The sequence below is a fragment of the Miscanthus floridulus genome, chromosome 7 (assembly GCF_019320115.1).
Source record: "Miscanthus floridulus cultivar M001 chromosome 7, ASM1932011v1, whole genome shotgun sequence".
Taxonomy (NCBI): Eukaryota; Viridiplantae; Streptophyta; class Magnoliopsida; order Poales; family Poaceae; genus Miscanthus; species Miscanthus floridulus.
The window spans coordinates 57548206-57567520 of NC_089586.1; the positions used below are offsets into that span (position 1 = coordinate 57548206).

General features: G+C 44.4%; 1 protein-coding gene across 1 annotated transcript; it reads right to left on the bottom strand.

Moving 5' to 3' along the window:
- Window positions 1-14189: 14189 nt before the first annotated feature.
- Window positions 14190-17339, bottom strand: LOC136465557 (uncharacterized). Its single transcript, XM_066464241.1, has 5 exons — window positions 16741-17339; window positions 14940-16219; window positions 14685-14842; window positions 14544-14595; window positions 14190-14435 (listed from the first exon to the last, which is right to left on the bottom strand). Exons 1-2 carry the CDS (start codon window positions 17337-17339, stop codon window positions 16189-16191), a joined length of 630 nt encoding a protein of 209 aa, XP_066320338.1. The 3' UTR covers window positions 14190-14435; window positions 14544-14595; window positions 14685-14842; window positions 14940-16188.
- Between the last annotated feature and the right edge of the window lie 1976 nt (window positions 17340-19315).

The window sequence follows — 19315 nt, forward strand, 5'->3', positions numbered from 1 at the left end:
CGCCAGGGGGATCCAATCTCACCCTACTTGTTCTTGGTAGCAGCGGAGGGCCTTTCGTGCCTCCTAAATTCAAGAATTCAGTCATCGAACCTCAGTAGAATTAGAGTGGCAGCATTGGCTCCGATGATCATCTACCTCTTGTTTGCAGATGATAGCTTGTTTTTCTTCAAGGAAAATTGGGAGAGTGCGAATACGTTAAAGGATGTTTTGAATATCTACTGCCAGGCCTCTAGGCAGCGGATTAATATGGATAAATTGTCTACACTTTGCCATGGGTGTAAGTGGAGGCACCTGGGGAGATTATGGATCTCCTAGATGTACACTAGTGAGGCCCTCAGTGAGAAATATTTGGGCATGCCCATGAATGTTGGTTCTTCTACTAATGGAGCGTTCATGTATTTAAAAGATAGGCTATGGAGAGAGGGTCCAAGGATGGATGGAACAAGCTCTGTCAGCAGGCGGCAAAGAAATCTTGATCAAGGCAGTGGCACAAGGAGTGGTGACATTCTCTAAGGCCTGCTTCAGGTTGTCGCGAGGCTTGTGCGAGCATATTGATGGACTACTCTAGAGCTTTTGGTGGGTAAGCAATGAGTGTAAGAGGAGGACATACTAGGTAGCATGGGAAGAGATGACTAAACCAAAATTTTTGGGAGTACCAGGCTTTAGAGATATTGAGATTTTTAATTTCTCATTGCTAGCTCGGCAAGCTTGGTGCATTTTACAAGAGCCGTCATCCCTCAGCGCAAGAGTTCTCAAAGCAATTTATTTCCTTGATGTAGACTTTCTGAGCGCATCATTTGGTTCATTGCCATGTAGGATATGATGGCCATTATAGATGGCAAGGATGTGCTCAGTCAAGGCCTTATTCGTAGGATTGGGATAGGTGAATACATGTACGTCTGGCACATGAACTAGTTGCCGAGATATGGTCTAATGCGGCCCGTTAGTTGTACTAGTAACATGCCACTAGAGAAGGTGAGCGAATTGATTGACCTGAGCGACTGAAAACATGGGATCTACAGGCACTGAAATCTCATTTCATACCTATGGGACTAGGAATAGATCATAGCATCCCTTTGACTACTTAGAGGCAGTAGGATTTCTAGGCGTGGCACTATGAGAAAAATGGGGTGTTCTTGGACAAATCGGTGTATCGGATGTTGGTCTATAATTAGGAAAGAAGGATGAATTGGATCCAACATAATGCAGGCAGGTCAGACATAAGGGTAGATAAAAAAGACTGGACGAACTTATCGAAAGTTAAAGTCCCGTCAAAAGTTCAAGTTTTCCTTTGGCGACTTGCAAAGCTATCCATACCAAATAGAGATGTATGACACCATAGGAACATGGCATAGAGCAGCAACTGCTCATTCTATGGCCATCAGACTCATGGAGGCATTCTTTGTTAGAGTGCAATATGTCTAAATGTGTTTGTGTATTGCAAGGACTTGGAGTTCATCGGTCAATATCAACATATTGATGCTCGCGAATGGCTTCATGAAGCAGTAGTAGCTCTTTGGAATGAGGATCTAGTGTGGCTAATAGTCACGATGTGGTTGATTTGGTATGCTAGAAGGCAAGCTATACATAAAAATATTATTCAGAGTCCTGCTATTAACTCACAATTTTGTGGAGCGTTTCATTGTGGAGATGGAAATGGTTACACTGCAAGTGGAAAAAAGGGAGACACACAGGCCCAAGTCCCTCGCTAGATTCCACCCCCATGAGGTGTGACGTAGGTGAACGTTGACTGCTGTGCTTTCAAAGAACTTGTGCATCGTGGCTTTGGTAGTGATTGCAAGGGACGAAGCAGGCATATTTCAGGGGGCATCTGTGGTTGTGCTGGAGGGTGTCTTTGAACCAGAGATGGCAGAAGCAATGGCATGCAGAGAAGGTTTAGCTCTCGTGAGCGACCTCTTGCGATGGAAGGTTAGGATTGCCTACTAACTCTAGAAATGTAGTGAAGAACATGCAAGGTTTTGGGATGAGTTCCTAGGGCCATATTATTAGGGAGATCAAGGCTAGGATGATGGCAAGCTTTATGTCGGTGGAATTTGTTCATGAGAGCAGGAACTCGAATGCTGATGCTTATAGATTAGCCAAGAGCTTGATTTATGAATCTATAGGACTACATGTATGGTTGTTATCTCCTCTATAGGGAGTATGTACTGGCTACTATGATATATGAATAAAGTCAGTACTCTTTTTCTCAAAAAAAAATAAAGGAGGAGCGTTTGGAATCTGGCGACTATGCCATAATTGAATACTGCAATTCTAAGCTATCCACGCTATCATGCTCTCCACCTTTCTCTTTCTCTTGCTTCTTTGTTCTTCCTTTGATCGTGTGTCAATCCATTCGATTGAGTTTTCTGGTTGTCGGTGAGCTGCCGCCATCGGTAAGCTCTCCATAAATGCTAGGCACATTAGTCGATTTGTGGGGCAATTCAACGTGATCTGGTGAGTCCACCACCACCTCCACCCCTGCCTCTGTGGCATCATCACTACACTCGCCACCAGCGATGGCTCGGCGCCATGACTCCCAAGAGCGAAGATGTAGGAGGAACTTTGTCGACACTAGACATCTAACATAAAACATAAATCAAACAAAGTGTAACAAGGAAAAAAAACAAAAACCAAGTTCAAAAATTACCTTAGCAATCTCATAAACAACTAACACCTTCACAGCAGCTTCATAGAAGCAGCTCTCAAGGAAAGCTTCATTTGGCAAAAACAAACAGTGAGGCCACTCGTTTTCACCAAAGCGATAAAAGCGTAGGACCATAAGCACAGTATATATGTTCAGCTTGCATATATACCCGTCTTCCGTCATACTTGACCGTTTCAACTCAAAACTATTTCAAAAATGCATCAAAACCAAAATATGTTCATCTCCCAAACCTCTAACGGCCAACTCCGAAGCTCGAGGATGGCGTTTTTACCTTCATTCGAAATGAAATTTTCATGGGATTTAGACCTTTGGAGCAGACCTTCGCCCGCGAGGGGCTGCTCTTGGGGATTTGATCTCAGACAAACATAGTCCCTGATGCTTTGTCTCAAACTAATGGTTTCTTTGTCATTGCTCACCTTTTAGGAGTATCTTTGCATGGTTGAACAAAATAAGACTTCATATCGTAAGAAAAGAAGGAAGCGAAGCCAAGTTGAATCAATTCACTGAAGTACGAAGATAAAGTGTGAAGGACGAAGACAACTGGTCCACTTCGCTGTCAAGCGAAGTCAAAGCAAGTGGTGACACAACTTGTCTTTAGGACACGAAACCTTGTTGCCAATGATCTGTTTCCAAGAAATCACTTAGAACATGTAAAGATAATGAATCGAAGATGTAATGACTAGTTTGCCCTCAAACATGAAAGGGGCTGTAAGCAATTGATTTGGGGGCATTTTAGACTCTGTACTAGGACTAATGAAGGCAGAGGCCTATATAAATACCCCCTGATATGTACTATACACGGACATGAAATGAATACTTAATCGAGTTTTCTTTGTCTCTTGATGCTTCTGTGATTGACTTTTACCCAACACATGCCCTTGTCCCCATTTCCATTGCCTCATTCCCAAGTTTTTAGTTGCTTTCGTTGTTGTATATGTTGGCTCTAGCCTAACCTTTGCCGCTCCTGCCTTGTCCCAATCGAATTCAGCATCAGTCCGAGTAGTACTGCCTTTAGCACATCCCCCTCCCATCCATCCCCACCGTCACCATCACAATCATGTCTCGAGGAGCGCCACCACTATCCCCATCCTTGTCCCCTGCCCGTAAAGTGTAACACCCTAAATCATTTACTAAAACATGTCATGAGTATCATATTTATGTGTTAATGCATGTGATAGAATGTGTGAAAGGTCCTTGTGTGGTTTTGGTAATTGAGTGACAACCTAGGTGGACTAATTATGTTTATGTGAGATACATAGGTGATTAGTCCATAGGTACATATGTGTGAGCAACATATGCCGTGAAGGTGAAAATGGTTTGGAGATGTTGCAAAGCTCACACATGTGATGATTAAGGATCTTATTGCACATGAGACATGACATTGAGTCATGTGATCAAGGTGGAGAAGATCATGATAAGACTTGGCTTGATGGATCGGTTGCAAGCGTGAAGGGCAAGTCAGAGGCTTTGAAGTGATGGGCCGCGTGGCGGTGAAGCTTGAGCAAGACTTGGCGCTGATGGATGAAGGCAACGGTGAAAAGCAAGTGAAGTCAAGATCGATGAACCAATATGATCACATGATGATATGAAGTGCATCATATCATTGTTGATCATGTTGGTGCATGTGTTGCATCGACATTGGAGGAGATGGAATGGAATGCGCAAGGCAAAGGTATAACTTAGGGCATTTCATTTCACCGGTCATAGGTGTGTAGAGAAGTTGATGACCGGGTTTAGGATAGATGGCCATACTATCAAGAGGGGCAAACTTGTTTGCATATTGGTCATCTAGTACCACTCGAGTGATCTAACTTTGTATCGTCGCTAGGATTGAGTGGCGTGGCAAGTTGAGTGGCTAATCCTTTGGAAAATGACTGTGAAAATGCTAACACACATACACATGATGGTGTACAATTGGTGGTGTTGGCACATTTACAAAGGAGATAAAGTTGGAGTTGATGTGGATCAACTTGGCGATGAAACGGAGGCGAGAAGGGTTTGAAACTCCACCGGTGGTGTGCGGACAGTCCGACGGTGCCACTGGTGCCCTATATAGAAAAGATAGGGTCTCACAGAGTGGACCGGATGCTGGTCACATGGTGACCGGATGCTGGGGTCCTGCATCTGGTCAGTGGCGGTAGAGAGCGTGCAGGCGTCAGTCTTCGACCGGACGCTGGCGCTAGAAGTGACCGAACGCTGACAGGGTGCATCCGGTCAAGCTGATGTACGATGACGTAGGCGACATAAAAAAGTTGGAGAAGGACCGAACACTGACGCTACGTCCGATCATGACCGACCAGATGCGTCCTGTCGTGTCTGGTACCTTACTGGAAACGATCAGATGCTGGGGTTGCTGCGTCCGGTCAGTTTGTATAGCTGCGTCCGGTCATCACTTGACCGTTGAGATCAAGTGACTGAGGTTTAATGGAGGCAACATGTGGCGAGCATCCATTGACCGGATGCTGAGGTCTTGTGTCCAGTCGATATGACCAGAGCGTCCGGTCGTCCTGAGTTTTGCCCAGTGAAGGGGTAACGGCTAGTTTAGCCCATGGGGCTATAAATAGAAGGTGGCCTCAGCCATGGCTGGTGCTGATGAAAGCTCTAGTTTGGTTTTGGTGAATTGATGAAACCCTAAGTGCTAACCTAGTTTATCAAGTGATCATGAGATAGGTAGCACTACTCCAAGTGATGAAGCAATGACGAAGATCATGACATTGGTGATGATCAAATGCTTAAACTTGGAAAAGAAGAAAGAGAAAAACAAAAGGCTCAAGGCAAAGGTATTAAATATAGGAGCCATTTTGTTTTAGTGATCAAGACACTTAGTGAGTGTGATCACATTTAGGATAGATAGCCGTACTATTAAGAGGAGTGAAACTCGTATCGAAATGCAGTTATCAAAGTGCCACTAGATGCTCTAATTGATTGCGTATGCATTTAGGATCTAGTGGAGTGCTAACACCCTTGAAAATGTTTGTGAAAATATGCTAACACATGTGCACAAGGTGATATACTTGGTGGTTGGCACATTTGAGCAAGGGTGAAGAAGATAGAGTCGAAGAGGAGTTAGTCGCGCTGGTTACAGAGTGACCGGACGTGTTCGGTATGTGACCGGACACGTCTGGTATCTTGGCGACAGACTCAGCGACCAAACGCGTCCGGTCGCCACACTGGACACGTTCAGTGTTAATCAGAAACAGTAGTATACGGAGGACAGCCGATCGGACGCTGGCAAGGTCCGGTCTGGTATCACCAGACGTGTCCGGTTGGGCTAGGCTGCTTGCTGTACTCCACCAGACGCTGTGGCTCAGCGTCCGGTCATTTGTGACTCTACGTCCGGTATGAGCGTCCGGTTGTCAGCAGAATGCGCGGCAATGGCTATGATGGTTTGAACCAGACACGTGGCAGTCTAGGGCTACCGGACACGTCCGGTATGCCGACCGGACATGTCTGGTATTCACGACCGGAGCGTCTGGTGCTGCGTCTGGTGCAGTGTGACCGGAGCGTCCGGTCGACGCGTAGTCAGCCCATTTTTTGAGCCAACGGCTCTATTTGATAGGGGCCTCTATTTAAAGCCTCTTGGCTAGCTCAAGCTACAACTCTTGCACATTTTCATTGGCATAGCAACCTTGTGAGCTTAGCCAAAGCCCTCCCACTTATCTCCATCATTGATCCATCATTGATCCATCATCTTTGTGAGATTGGAAAAGAATCCAAGTGCATTGCTTGAGTGATTGCATCTAGATGCACTTGGTATTCGTGTTGCGCTACAGATTTCGCTTGTTACTCTTGGTGGTTGCCACCACCTAGACGGCTTGGTGTAGCGGTGGAGGATCAGCATGAGTTGGTGATTGTTTATGGGCCGCCTTCGGTGATTGTGAGGGGAGTTGTACCTTCCCCGGTGGAGTGCCAAAAGGTAACTCTAGTAAATTGCTCATGTCATTGAGTTACCTCACTTGTGGGTAGGTTCTTGCGGTGTCCAATCGTGTGGACAAGGTTTGTGAAACACCTCTTAGCCGCCAAACCACCAAGTGTTGGTCGACACAACGGGGACTAGCGTGTTGGCAAGCACGTGAACCTCGGGAGAAAAATCAGTTGTCTCTTGTCATTTGCATTCACCCAGTGATTGGCTTAATCTTCATCTTGTGATTGGTTCATCCCTCTACATGTCGGTATAATCATCTTACTCACTCTTTTATATTCTTGCAAACTAGTTGTGGCAAGCTCTTTAGTATAACTAGAATTGAGAGCTTGATTTGTTATTTAAGTTCATCTAGTGGAGCTCTTTAGTGTAGCAAGATTGAGAGCTCTTAGTGAGTAGTATCATAGCAAGTTGTGTGTCTAGTAATCATTGCAACTAGAATTGTTGGATAGGTGGCTTGCAACCCTTGTAGAGCTAGAGCAAGTTTGCATTTTGCCTTTTGTCATACTAATCAAATTGCTCTAGTTGATTTGTAGATTTTTAAATAGGCTATTCACCCCCCTCTAGCCATACTAGGACCTTTCAGCTGAGCACCTCAGGGGACTTTGTGTCCATGCTTGAGAGCCCTCCATCTCACATATGCTTGATAGTGATCATCCAATTATGTGAGAGAGCGATTCTAGTGAAATTGCATCGTGAGGTTGCATCGAGTGGCACTAGGTGATCGAATTGCAAGCCGGTGGTGCTTGTTACTCTTGGAGGTTGCCACCTCCTAGACGGCTTGGTGGTGGTCTCCGTCAAAGCCCGCAAGAAGCTTGTGCGCTGCTCCAGAGAAGAGCTTTGCGAGGGGCATTGTGCTCGCCCCACGAGAGCCGCGAAGAGCAACTCTAGTTGAGCGTGTCATTGAGCTACCCTCACTTTCAGGGTAGGTTCTTGCGGTGCCCAACGTGCGGGCATGGCGGGTGATGCCAATTAGCCACCGAACTACCAAGTGAGCGGTCAACACAACGGGGACTAGCATGTTGGCAAGTACGTGAACCTCGGGAGAAAAATCATCGTGTCAACCTTGTTCTTCCCGTTGGTTTGGAATCCCTTTACACAAGCTTGTGATTACTTATATATATATATACATTGTGCTTGTGTAGTTGCTCTTGTAATTAGTTAGCTTGTGTAGCTCACTAGTTACCTTCTTGCTTGTATAGCATAGAAATAGCTCCCTTGCATGGCTAATTTGGTTTGTGTAACCTTGTTAGTCACATTGCTTAGTTTGTGGAGCTAAGTATTTACGCTTTCTAATTTGGCTTTGGTTGCCTTGTTATTGAGCATTGCTAGTGAGCTTAGTTGGCTTTCTGCTTTTGCTTACTAGTATGTGTAGGAGCTCCCTTGTTGCTTAAAGTACTAGTGGCATAGGTTTGTGTGACCTTGCTTCTAGAATTGGTTAGGTGAGCTCTAGCTAGCCCGACACCTTTGTTTCTTAATTAATATCTTTGGAAGGTGCTAGAGAACATAAATAGAGGGGTGTAGTCTTGACTAGACCGATAGTTTTAATTCCACACTTGTTTCGGTTAGCCGACGTGATTAATTTTAGAAAGGACTATTCACCCCCCTCTAGTCCGCTATCTCGACCTTTCAATGTGTAGATAAATTTCTTGTAACTTAAAATGATCAATAAAAATGCTAAATGAAAGTTGATTCAATAGCTCATGTATACCAAGTAGGGATGAAAACCAATTTTTATTAAGCAAAAATACTATAGAACATGTGTGTGATACTTAATAAAGTTTGGAGTACAAACTTTATCGATGACAGTGAAATACTTGCTGTCAAAAAATGATATTACTAGCTAATATTTCTACTAGCCTAGAAATTGAAAATTGAAATCAAGTTCAGCTAAAAAACTTAGAAAATTTCCAAGTTTGTCAATAGCTAGACATTGCTATGTTTAGCGAATTATTTTGAGAGATTGTGTTAAGGGGTGGTATAGTGTTATAGCTCAATTTAGTAGTCTCATATGCCATCTTGAGCATGGTGAAGATGGTTTGGCTCCTGAAGCAACCGTTTAGTTGTTTTGGGTGCTTTAAAATTTGTCTACGACTTGGCCTCGGGCTGGTTGGCCGTGTGGGCGCGGTCACCACGCTCGGGCGCTCGGTGTCGTCACGCTGTTGTCCCATGCACACGCGCATTGCCACGCGTGGCCGGCCACGACTGCTCTAGCCTAGCTATGGCCAAGCCACCGCTGGCTACTAGCACGTGGAGCCGCTGCTGCTGCTTGCGCAGCCAAGCGGTGCTGCCGCCGGCCTTGTTGCACTGTCGTACTACCGACTGCCCCACGCTGTGATGCAGCCGGTGCTGGTGCTATCGCCTTGCCATCATGTTCGTGCCTTCCTCTACATCTCTGTGTTGCTGTCGGCCCAGTGCGATGCCGCCTCTGCCGCGCGCACATGGCTGCGCTCGCCATCGCCTTGTCATTGATGGTACTACAGCGCTCAGGCCACGCCGGTCGCAAACGCGCGCGCCTGTCTACTAGCGCCTGCGTGTGGGCCTCCACGATCACACCGACCACATTCTGCCAAGGCGAGGACGAGCCGAGCCCACCTGCCACGCCCCATCTCTCTCGTTCTCTCATTCTCCCTCTGTTGTCGCCATGAGCCACGCCATCCAATTTACCCAACGAACGATCACCTCCATTCAATTCAGTGCATGCATGATTTTAATATCACGTCCTCTCGCTGCTCGACCCTACCTAGTCTTGAATTGTGCAAGGCCAAGCTCCAATTCAGAGTTTCTCCCACCGTCGTGCCGATAAGGCCGCGTTTGGCCATGGATGTGAGCAGCCCTCCTACCGTCCTTCCCAAGCCAATTCACTTGCACCACCAGCTTCTCCTCGCCTCCCTCTCCACCTTGTGCACGCCAGCGGAATCGTTACCGCCTCCCCATCATCGCTGACACGAATGTGTTGCCGCGGTGCACCATCGCATGGCTCGGCCGCACGTGGCCAGCCCTCCTCTATCATCCTCTGCCCCAACCCTCATGTCGTCTTGGTCTAGGGTAGCCTCCTGATGCTCACATGCTAACCATGTAGGCCTATAGCTATCCTAGCTCACCGCCACCGCCGTCGTGGATGGTCGCGTGCCGCTGCAGCCTTCCCCAGCCAGTCATGTCAATCTGCACCGCCGCTTAGCGTAGCCGCTCGAGTTAGAGATGGTGACCGCCCCGTTAGGTGGTCTGTCGTAGGTCCCTGATGGCCGGCGCAGCCGCACTGTGTCACCGGCCGCCGCGCCGCCATGCGCTGGGCCACCGGGGGTGTGCTCTTGGGAATTCCAAAAAAGCCAGGGGGTTAAGTGAGAAGGTTTGAGAGAGGGGAAAATAGCGTTAGGACTTAGTTGTGATTCAGGGGAAGTTCGAGGTCTCTTTAACAAAGTCGTTGACGCGCGCGGGATTCCCCGGTGCGACCCATCTCCGCGTGGGCTAGCCTCACGTGGGCCGCGCCTGCGGGCCGCTGCGTGCGCATAGTGTCGCATGGGCCATGCGGGAGATTTCGTTTCTTTTCCTAAGGAATTAGAAATAGTTTTCTAATTTAATTTTTGAGCTGATCTTTGATAAATCATATAAAATCATGTAGGTGTCCAAAAATTATGAAACAAAATTTGTTAGGTTACTAAAATTGTGCTCTATCTGTTAGTGTATTTAGTTCATATATATACATGTTGATATCAGGAGCTATTAAGTCATTTGAGAGTGCTTAATATTATTAGGTTAAATGTTGTAGGAATTTTTGTGGTAAATTAGTGATAGCTTTAGTCTTGAAATTTTTATGGTAGCTTCATTGTATTATTATGTGCTCACTGTAATTCTTGTAGCCTTAGAATAGACTAAACATTAGGGTAATAAAATGATCTTTGTTTCAAATATACATTAAATCCTTAGTAGAAATAAAGATATATCCTTAATTTATAAAGCTAGGTGTTTGTTAGTTGAATCCAACACCTTGCTTGATGAAAATGATAGTTAGCTTAGTACCTTAGTCATTAGAGCTAGCTTAGTAGCTTAGTATGCGTATTCTTAGTTTAAGAGTTGTTGTTGCCTAAATGCTAAGTGTTGCATCATCATCATATGCATGTAGAGAACGAGTTGGCGAAGATCGTGACCACCAGCGATCGTGAGTTCAAGGAGATCGTCGAGGAGTATGAGGAGATTCTCGTGTAGGAGGAGGTCCCAGAGCTGCCACTAACTAACTCAGCTGACACCGCGCCTGCCCAAGGCAAGCCCCGTTGCATAACCCTTATTTTTGATAATCACTATATATATGTGTGTGTGTGATGTGCATTTATGTTACAGAAATTCTATAAAAACCACATACATAAATGTATCTATCCTAAGAGTCTTACTAGTGCAGGTTCGAGTAGCTGATATGCTTAGGTTTCGGTAGCGTGAGTAACCTGTCGTTACTCATAATAGGTGATTATTATTACTCTCACAATAAAATGATGAAAGGAAAAATGGAGACAGGGCAGGGATATGGTATGGGTATTGGTGGGTGTAACATGTTGTGTCCCATGGCCAACGGGGCTTAGCTTGGTTACACTATTTTCTCTATTCATGTCGATTAAGGACCGTCCATTGCTGTGGATGGTAGTCACGTCACAGACTTATTATCCTGAGCAAATACTTGCTTATGGGAGCGGGAAGGCTCGTTACGTTCTTGTCGTGGGTTCTGGCTCTTTCCGGATCAACTGATTGAAGGCGGAGAAAGGTGGAGGTCTAAGCACTATATTGAGACTGGGTCTCAAGCGTTGGGGCTTGGAGTCCAAGTTTGGATGGGGACCTGGACCCCTTGATAGGAGTGGAATAGGTTGGTCTTGTTTGTGCCTGGGATACAAACGGGGTGCGTGTTTCATGGTATCCAACTGAGATACATTGATTCGCAAATCGCCGTTTCTGTGAGACGGTACGACTTGGCTATGGTCTAGCACTGTAGTAAGAACTGGAAGATGAAAGATGTGAAATGGTTCGGATTGCTTAATCCTTGCTTGAAAGTAGAACATGTGCTTACCTAGAATGGTTAGCTAATGAAGTAATCATGACTGCTAATAAAACTTGACTGTAAGGATGAACTATTAGTAATGCTTTTTGCAAACAAAAAGAAAATAGCAAACCCATATTACCTATCATATCCTTGAGAGTCGGGAAACTATTCCCACTAGTTAGGTAAGTCTCGCGAGTACATTGTGTACTTAGGGTTTATTTTACCCCTATTGCAGGTGCAGCTTGAGGAGTAGCTCTTGTGTGGAGGATTCTTCTGGTGGGCATAGACGGATCCTTGTATCATTTCTGCTAGATGTTTATTTTCATTCCGCTGTTTAATTATCGCACTTTGAACTCTGGTATTGTAATAAATGATTTCCAAAAACTCTTGTTGTATGAAATGAACTAAGTATTGTAAGCTCGTACTCATTATTGGATACTGGGTGTAAAACATGGATTGTTTCGAGTTCTCCCTTGGGGTGGACTCGACGGAACTGTCCGATGTAGTTAACTTTTGGGGTGCTTAGTGTCTAGTGGAAGACGAACGCCTCCAAAAGCTTGTTATTTTGGGCGGTTCTGCCACATAAAGCTCCGCCACCGCATGCCTTCAAGTCATCCAAACCTACATTGTCTGTTTAAACATGTAGTGAGCGCGCATGCATATGATTTGTCTAAGGTTTGTTGAGAACATTTATTTGTGATTCACACATCAATGCTAGTTTATGATCTAGTGAAGATGTTTACCTTGTCTATTTAAACCTACAATGAGCATGCAAATGTATAAACCTACTAGTGAAGATGTTTACCTTGTTTATTTAAACCTACATTGAACAATAATACTATGATCCTTTGATTTGTCCTTGCTCCTGCCTATCTATATTGTTTGCGATACATTATAAGTGCTTCAACTTGGGTGCACATCAGGTATGTCGGGACCTCCATTTCCACCTAAGGCACCAGTATTTTTCCCTAGACCGTATGTCATTTGAGCCAACTTTAGAGCAGGCTCAAATCCCATTTCTGACCATAGTTGAAGAATCTAATCTTCTACTCAATTTATGCCTTTTAGACTTTGTTACATCCGAACGTACTTTTAAAATTAATCGTAGAAAATTGAGTGTGTCATATTAATAACGTGACAACTAGCTCCAATGATGGAGACTCATATCGGTGTCACATCAATTTCATCATTGGTGATAGACAGGGTATAGCCTAGATTGTTGTACACATTTCTCTAAAAGGAAGAAGGGCACCCTGTCAAAGAACTACTGAGAAAAATGTTGTGAAAACATGTATGGAGGTACTTGTAGCCAATGGATACTGTATTCCTGACTTCTTCTCATCCATTCAGTTATAAGTTTTACATGAGGGCAATCCAGATATGGTAGTAATATGTGAACTGATTGCTCAGCACAACCAAAATGATATGGTAGAGTCTAATTGGTTCTCATATAATGCATATATTATGTTTCCATTCATGGTTCTCATATTCTATTTGTTAACACTACTGAGTACTTACATGTTTCATACCATGATTCGACGTTTGCGTCGTGTAGCTTCCACACAGTTCTAAATCAAGCCATGAAGCAACCCGGTTACTGCCGGTACTATATATGCTGGCTCAAGGCCCACCTCACATGGACTACAGGGTCATTTGTATTTTGCTTGGATCCTAGCATTGTTGCAATACCGTCAGTTTGTTCCATCATTGGTAGACCATGTTCTTGGACTTGTGAAGCAAAAGAGAGTTTTCTAATTCATACGTTGCTATACATAAATGATGTACTCGGTTACACGATCGGAGATGTTCACTACACCGACTATGTATGCCATGGTACATAAGGCCAGTCTCAGTGGGGGTTTCATCTCCTAGTTTCCAACACACTCATATTTTGGAAATAGTGCAGAAGAGTTTCATCCCCATGAAACTCTCTCTACTCCCATGAAACTTTTATCTTCTCTCTTTTCATCAAGACAGTGCCATGTCAGCATATTTAATGTCCATAAAACTTTATGAAATCCCCATTGAGATTGGCCTAATAACGTATAATAGTTCACTACTGGATTCAGGCGCTTTGCCGGGTGCCGAATGCACCCGGCAAAGGCTACTTTGCACTCGGCAAAGCCTTTGCCGGGTGCAGCACTCGGCAAAGAGCCTCCGGCAAAAAGTTAGTCGGCAAAGATTTCTTTGCCGGGTGCTTTTTATCGGGCACCCGGCAAAGACTTTGCCGAGTGCAAACCCGGCACCCGGCAAAGAAAAGTGGTCGTTACGGCGCCGGCTCCGTCATCCCTTGCTTTGCCGGGTGTCATGTCAGAGGCACCCGGCAAAGATTTTTTTAATTTTTTTTCAAATTTTCTTTGCCGGGTGCCGTGCCGGGGAGGCACCCGGCAAAGATTTTTTTATTTTATTTTTATAATTTCTTTGCCGGGTGTCGCACCGCGGGGGCACCCGGCAAAGAGTTTTTTTATTTTTTTTCGTAATTTCTTTGCCGGGTGCCAGGTCATGGGGCACCCGGCAAAGATTTTTTTTTTTTTTTTTTGAAAAAACTTTGCCGGGTGCCCTAGCCCTGGCACTCGGCAAAGCTGGGATGAATCTGCAGATGCGATTATGACCACTGAAGAATCCCCTGGGACAAACTGTTTAAGGAGCTATTATTCAGTTTAACAAACCAAAAATATCTTAACTCTGGTGCAGAATGATTCACATCACAACACAATGTTTAGTCAAAATAAGCACCTGAAATCCTGTTATTTTCTTCTGGCTAGATTTTCTTCTCTTGTTTTGCAGGTCGATCTGTGTTTTGTAGCAAAGCATGTCATCTAGCCAGGAGAAAGGAAAAATATAAGGTTAGGCTTGCAAGACACCGAACAGGAAATAAGGTCTTTGAATGAGAGTTGAGAACAGAACTAAAATGCAAGCCGATGTACCAGATGTATCATACAGATGGCAACTGCCCTTGTGGGACCCAACCAGCGCGCCCTGAGACAACATCTTAAGGTATTAGGATGAACAACTAGCAGCTCCACTTGACCAAAATTAAGAAACTATGAAATAGATCAAATTCAAACCTTTCCATCTGGAGTATAGCAGGCAGCAGTAACCATTTCATGAAGATCGACCCAATCAACAATTTCACGCTTTGGAATACTCCAGATACGAACCTTTTCATCCAGGGAACCACTAATGAAGTATCTATCATCAACAGGATTGAACTGGATGCAAGTCACTGAATCAAAAAGAAATTATATTAGACGGACAATGTTGTTGCAGTGCTTAGACAGTGAGAGGGACGGGGTGGGGTGATTCTGAAGTGATGTTCGTACCATAGTCAGTGTGTGAGAAGGTTTTCAAACAATAAGTGCTTGACATGTGCCACAACCGTACTGTTTTATCCATTGATGATGAAAGCAAATACTGCAGGAACTAAAAGATGGATATAAGGGATGCTGAACTAGCAGGAAACTACAATGAATTCATAATAATTATACTTCAAATTCAACATGCTGTAGAAATGGATATGCCTTTACTAACAGCAGCAAGTATACCAAGAGACGAGCAAGACAAGTACCTAGCAAAAAAAAAACAAAAATGCTGTGCATGGTGTCTGGCTGTCCGCATATGCTTTCAGTGTATTTGAGTACAGAGTAGCTTGACTAGTTATGAGCACTGATTCCTAAATAAATACCAATGGAATAGTTAATTTGCACTTTTAAAACCAAGATTTATCCATTTAAAACAAGACAAATCTCATTTCATCTTAGAGATATAGAATACCTAATTCATGATTTTGTCAAAGTATTTGCTATCCATAAACTATTCAAAAAAGAGGTCTGACAGAGGCAAACCTACACTACATCAAAGTTAACTTATTCTATTTAACTTCTCTAACTTTGGCCAAGTTTATAGACAAATATATTAACATCTACAATGCCAAATAAAAGCATTGTCAAGACATATTTGATGTTGGATTTAATGAAACTAATATGATGCTGTAGATGTTGGATCATTTTTCTATGAACTTGGTCAAAATTAGAGAAGTTTGGTTTAGGTCAAAGCTAAAACAGTGTACATTTTGGAACAGAGGAAGTAAATTACAACTCTCTTGACAAGCTTAATACCTTCTTTGATCTGATGCAGAGAAAGAATGAATATCGATTAACAAAATCGGAATCTTACGGGTAAAAAACACAGGGGGAAAAAACTTTCAATTCCAGTTCAGTATCATGAAACTGGTTAGCTGACATTCAAATGTAGGACTCAAATATCTACATTTTGACAGCACACAAAAATATCATCCAGATCATAGACAATAGGTTCTCCAAATGCCAATAAGTTAAGAAAGAACTGTGTTGTAGGTCTCTGAACTTGTGCGGTAGCGGTAGTCACCTAGCCGGCTAGCCGGCTAGCCAGGCAAACTTGCAAATTACTTTCTCATCTCCTTCAACTGGCACAGTTGTCACACCTAGCCCCTAAACTTGCACAGTTGTCTGATTTAACCCCCTAAACTTTGCTTCTGTTCAGGGGTTTTGGTGAGACCCATGCAAGTTCAAGGGGCTCTAAAAGTTTGAGGGGTTAGTTGAGACGACCAGGCAAGTTTAGGAACCTGCAGTGTAATTCCTGCTTAGTTTTTACGTGCTGAACTTTCTAGATGCACTGAGACAGAAATTAAAACCATAGTAAAATGGCAATGTATAAGCGTGTAGAGACCATGTCTTAGTTACATGTAGAGAGCACCTGGGTCTTATGCACATGGTAAAAGCTTGGGTACACGTGGGAGCAATAAAGTCAATTTACCTATCGCAAAAACGAAAATGCATAAATGGCAGCTGGTCAAGTTTTCCTTTCCAGACAGTGCACCAGTTGCACTATGCCAGATCTGGATGCCAAGTTATGTACGCCCAAACCCAACAATAAATAAGTTGAGCTGGTGTGTGATCACGATGTTTCTAATATGACATATTGTTATTACACAGCTTTTGTGTTCTTAATGAGTTATGTTCGGATCTAATTTCCGTGACTGATATCCTACTTTCAGGTATTCCACATTCTATTGTAGCCTGAACTTTGCATTTACACTGAAAATTAATATTTACACATTAGAATTGAAGATAAATTAGAAATTACCTGAGATTTGGACCAGCTGAGATCAAGCACTTCCCGTACTGCCGCACCTTGACTCGGGCGGGGCCATGGCGTGGAACACTGTCCTGGCTGTCATCCGTCGCGGAGCTGGAGTGTTGGCCGCCTTTCTCTGAAGACGTGTCCTTCTCGTCTCTGCTGCGGCGGTCACGGGAGTGGGTGACCAAGGAGCCAGCTGCGCAGCGGATGCTGCGGAGCCCCGTGCCGACCTCGCGGAGACCGAATTCTTCCCTCACCACGTACTCTCTGCCGTCGTCAAGGTTCCTGATCAAGCACCTGGGGTCCTCGTCGGCAGCATCGGAGCCGTCGGACAAGGAGGACCGCAGACGGCCGCCCCCGAGTGGCGGCTTCCCGGCGGAGCCCAGGGCGGCCCCGCCTGATCTGGAACGCGAGACGGGGGAGGCCGGGGGCGGGCCCGCGGCGTCTTCGGAGGCGGACCGGCCCGTCTCAAACCCGGCGAGCCCCATCAGCTGGACGGAGCGCGAGGGCAGCGGCGGCGGCGGCGGCGGCGGAGCGCAGGCGCGGGGTCGAACCGTCTGCTGGAATAGATTAGGGTTGGGACGTGGGCCGGCCTTTTTAGTCATGGGCCTTTGCCGGGTGCCAGGTGACGACGGCACCCGGCAAAAAATTTTTTTATTTTTTTTTAATTTCTTTGTCGGGTGATTCATGACCTGGCACCCGACAAAGGCTTCTTTGCCGGGTGCCCGGGGTGGCATCCGGCAAATTATTTTTGTTTTTTGTTTTTTTTACCCCATTATTTTTTGTAGGGACTTGCTACAGTAAATATATCCCTATTTTAAAATTTGGGACAATTATGAGCTTTTTAACTATATTTCCTTAATTTTTTTTGTTTCATTGAATTTTTCCGACTATTCCAAATTTGAATTGCAGGTACATGAAATAATGGAATTTGGTCATTCAAAAAATAGTATTCATGATATTTAGGCTATGTCGAGGCCGTATGCAGGAAGTGGCATGAAATGTCGCGCATCATGTTGTCGTAACATGACGATGTACTCGCGGGGGAAGTTTATTTAAATTATATAAAATCCAAACGATGTCCGAAAATCACAAAACTTGTCGATGTGTCTTGTTATCACATGTGGAGGCCCTGGTAAAAAATTAAGAAAGTTTCGAGCAAGTTGCGACGTCGGCTGCCTAAAACCCAGACATCTCCACATGTGACATGTGATCTACATGTGGAGATATCTGGGTTTTAGGCAGCCGACGTCGCAACTTGCTCGAAACTTTCTCAATTTTTTACCAGGGCCTCCACATGTGATAACAAGACACATCGACAAGTTTCGTGATTTTCGGACATCGTTTGGATTTTATATAATTTAAATAAACTTCCCCCGCGAGTACATCGTCATGTTACGACAACATGATGCGCGACATTTCATGCCACTTCCTGCATACGGCCTCGACATAGCCTAAATATCATGAATACTATTTTTTTGAATGACCAAATTCCATTATTTCATGTACCTGCAGTTCAAATTTAGAATAGTCGGAAAAATTCAATGAAACGGAAAAAATTAAGGAAATATAGTTAAAAAAACTCATAATTGTCCCAAATTTTGAAATAGGGATATATTTACTGTAGCAAGTCCCCACAAAAAAAATGGGGTAAAAAAAACAAAAACAAAAAAATAATTTGCCGGGTGCCACCCCGGGCACCCGGCAAAGAAGCCTTTGCCGGGTGCCAGGTCATGGGGCACCCGGCAAAGAAATTTAAAAAAAAATTTAAAAAATTCTTTGCCGGGTGCCTAACGGCGTGGCACCCGGCAAAGGCTGACGGCAGCTGGCCGCCGTCAAGCCGGCCACTTTTGCCGGCGGCCATATTTTGCCGAGTGGCCGGCACCCGGCAAAAACCAATTTTTGCCGACGGCTGGAATTTGCCGAGTGCCCGCACCCGGCAAAGGCTGCTTTGCCGGAGGCCTTTATTTGCCGGGTGCCGCCAGGCCTGGCACCCGGCAAATAATTTCTTTGCCGGGTGCCCGATAAAAAGCACCCGGCAAATTTTTTTGCTCCCGGCAAATCAGCCGTTTCCTGTTGTGGTTGGTGGGCTCCACTTAATTGTAGTAATGAGGCTTGGGTTTATAACGACTTCATCTCTACCTATTAAGTATGTATATATGGTTTAATAATTACGATGTTGAGTTTAGACCCAACGGTGGCGATTGCTCTCTCTCGGACCTAATTACGACTTTGATGTCGAGTTTAGACCCAGCGGTGGCGGTGATTGTCAGTACTAGTGCCTGTTCTTCCCTAGTTACTAGAAGACGGCGAGCACACACCATGCACAGCTAGCGCACATACGAGCACATACGTCCTGTGTATGAAGGCTTCATTTGCAGATGATAGTAATAAACATTAATTGTTTTTCCAAAACTGATTTATTTTTAGAACCAATATTTTTAATTAGATTTAATTAATAAACACCGGAGTGTTTTTTAATGCGTCATTTCTAATATAATGCTTATCATTTTTGACTAAGTATTTATTAAGTTTTTACAATCTTAAAAGATGGAGTTGATGTAGTGAGTTTATTTTCATT

Coding starts and splice junctions, on each gene's coding strand:
- LOC136465557 (XM_066464241.1), bottom strand. CDS start 17,339: ATGACTAAAAAGGCCGGCCCACGTCCCAACCCTAATCTATTCCAGCAG. Junction 16,220..16,740: donor TCAGCTGGTCCAAATCTCAG/GTAATTTCTAAT, acceptor ATTACACTGCAG/GTTCCTAAACTTGCCTGGTC.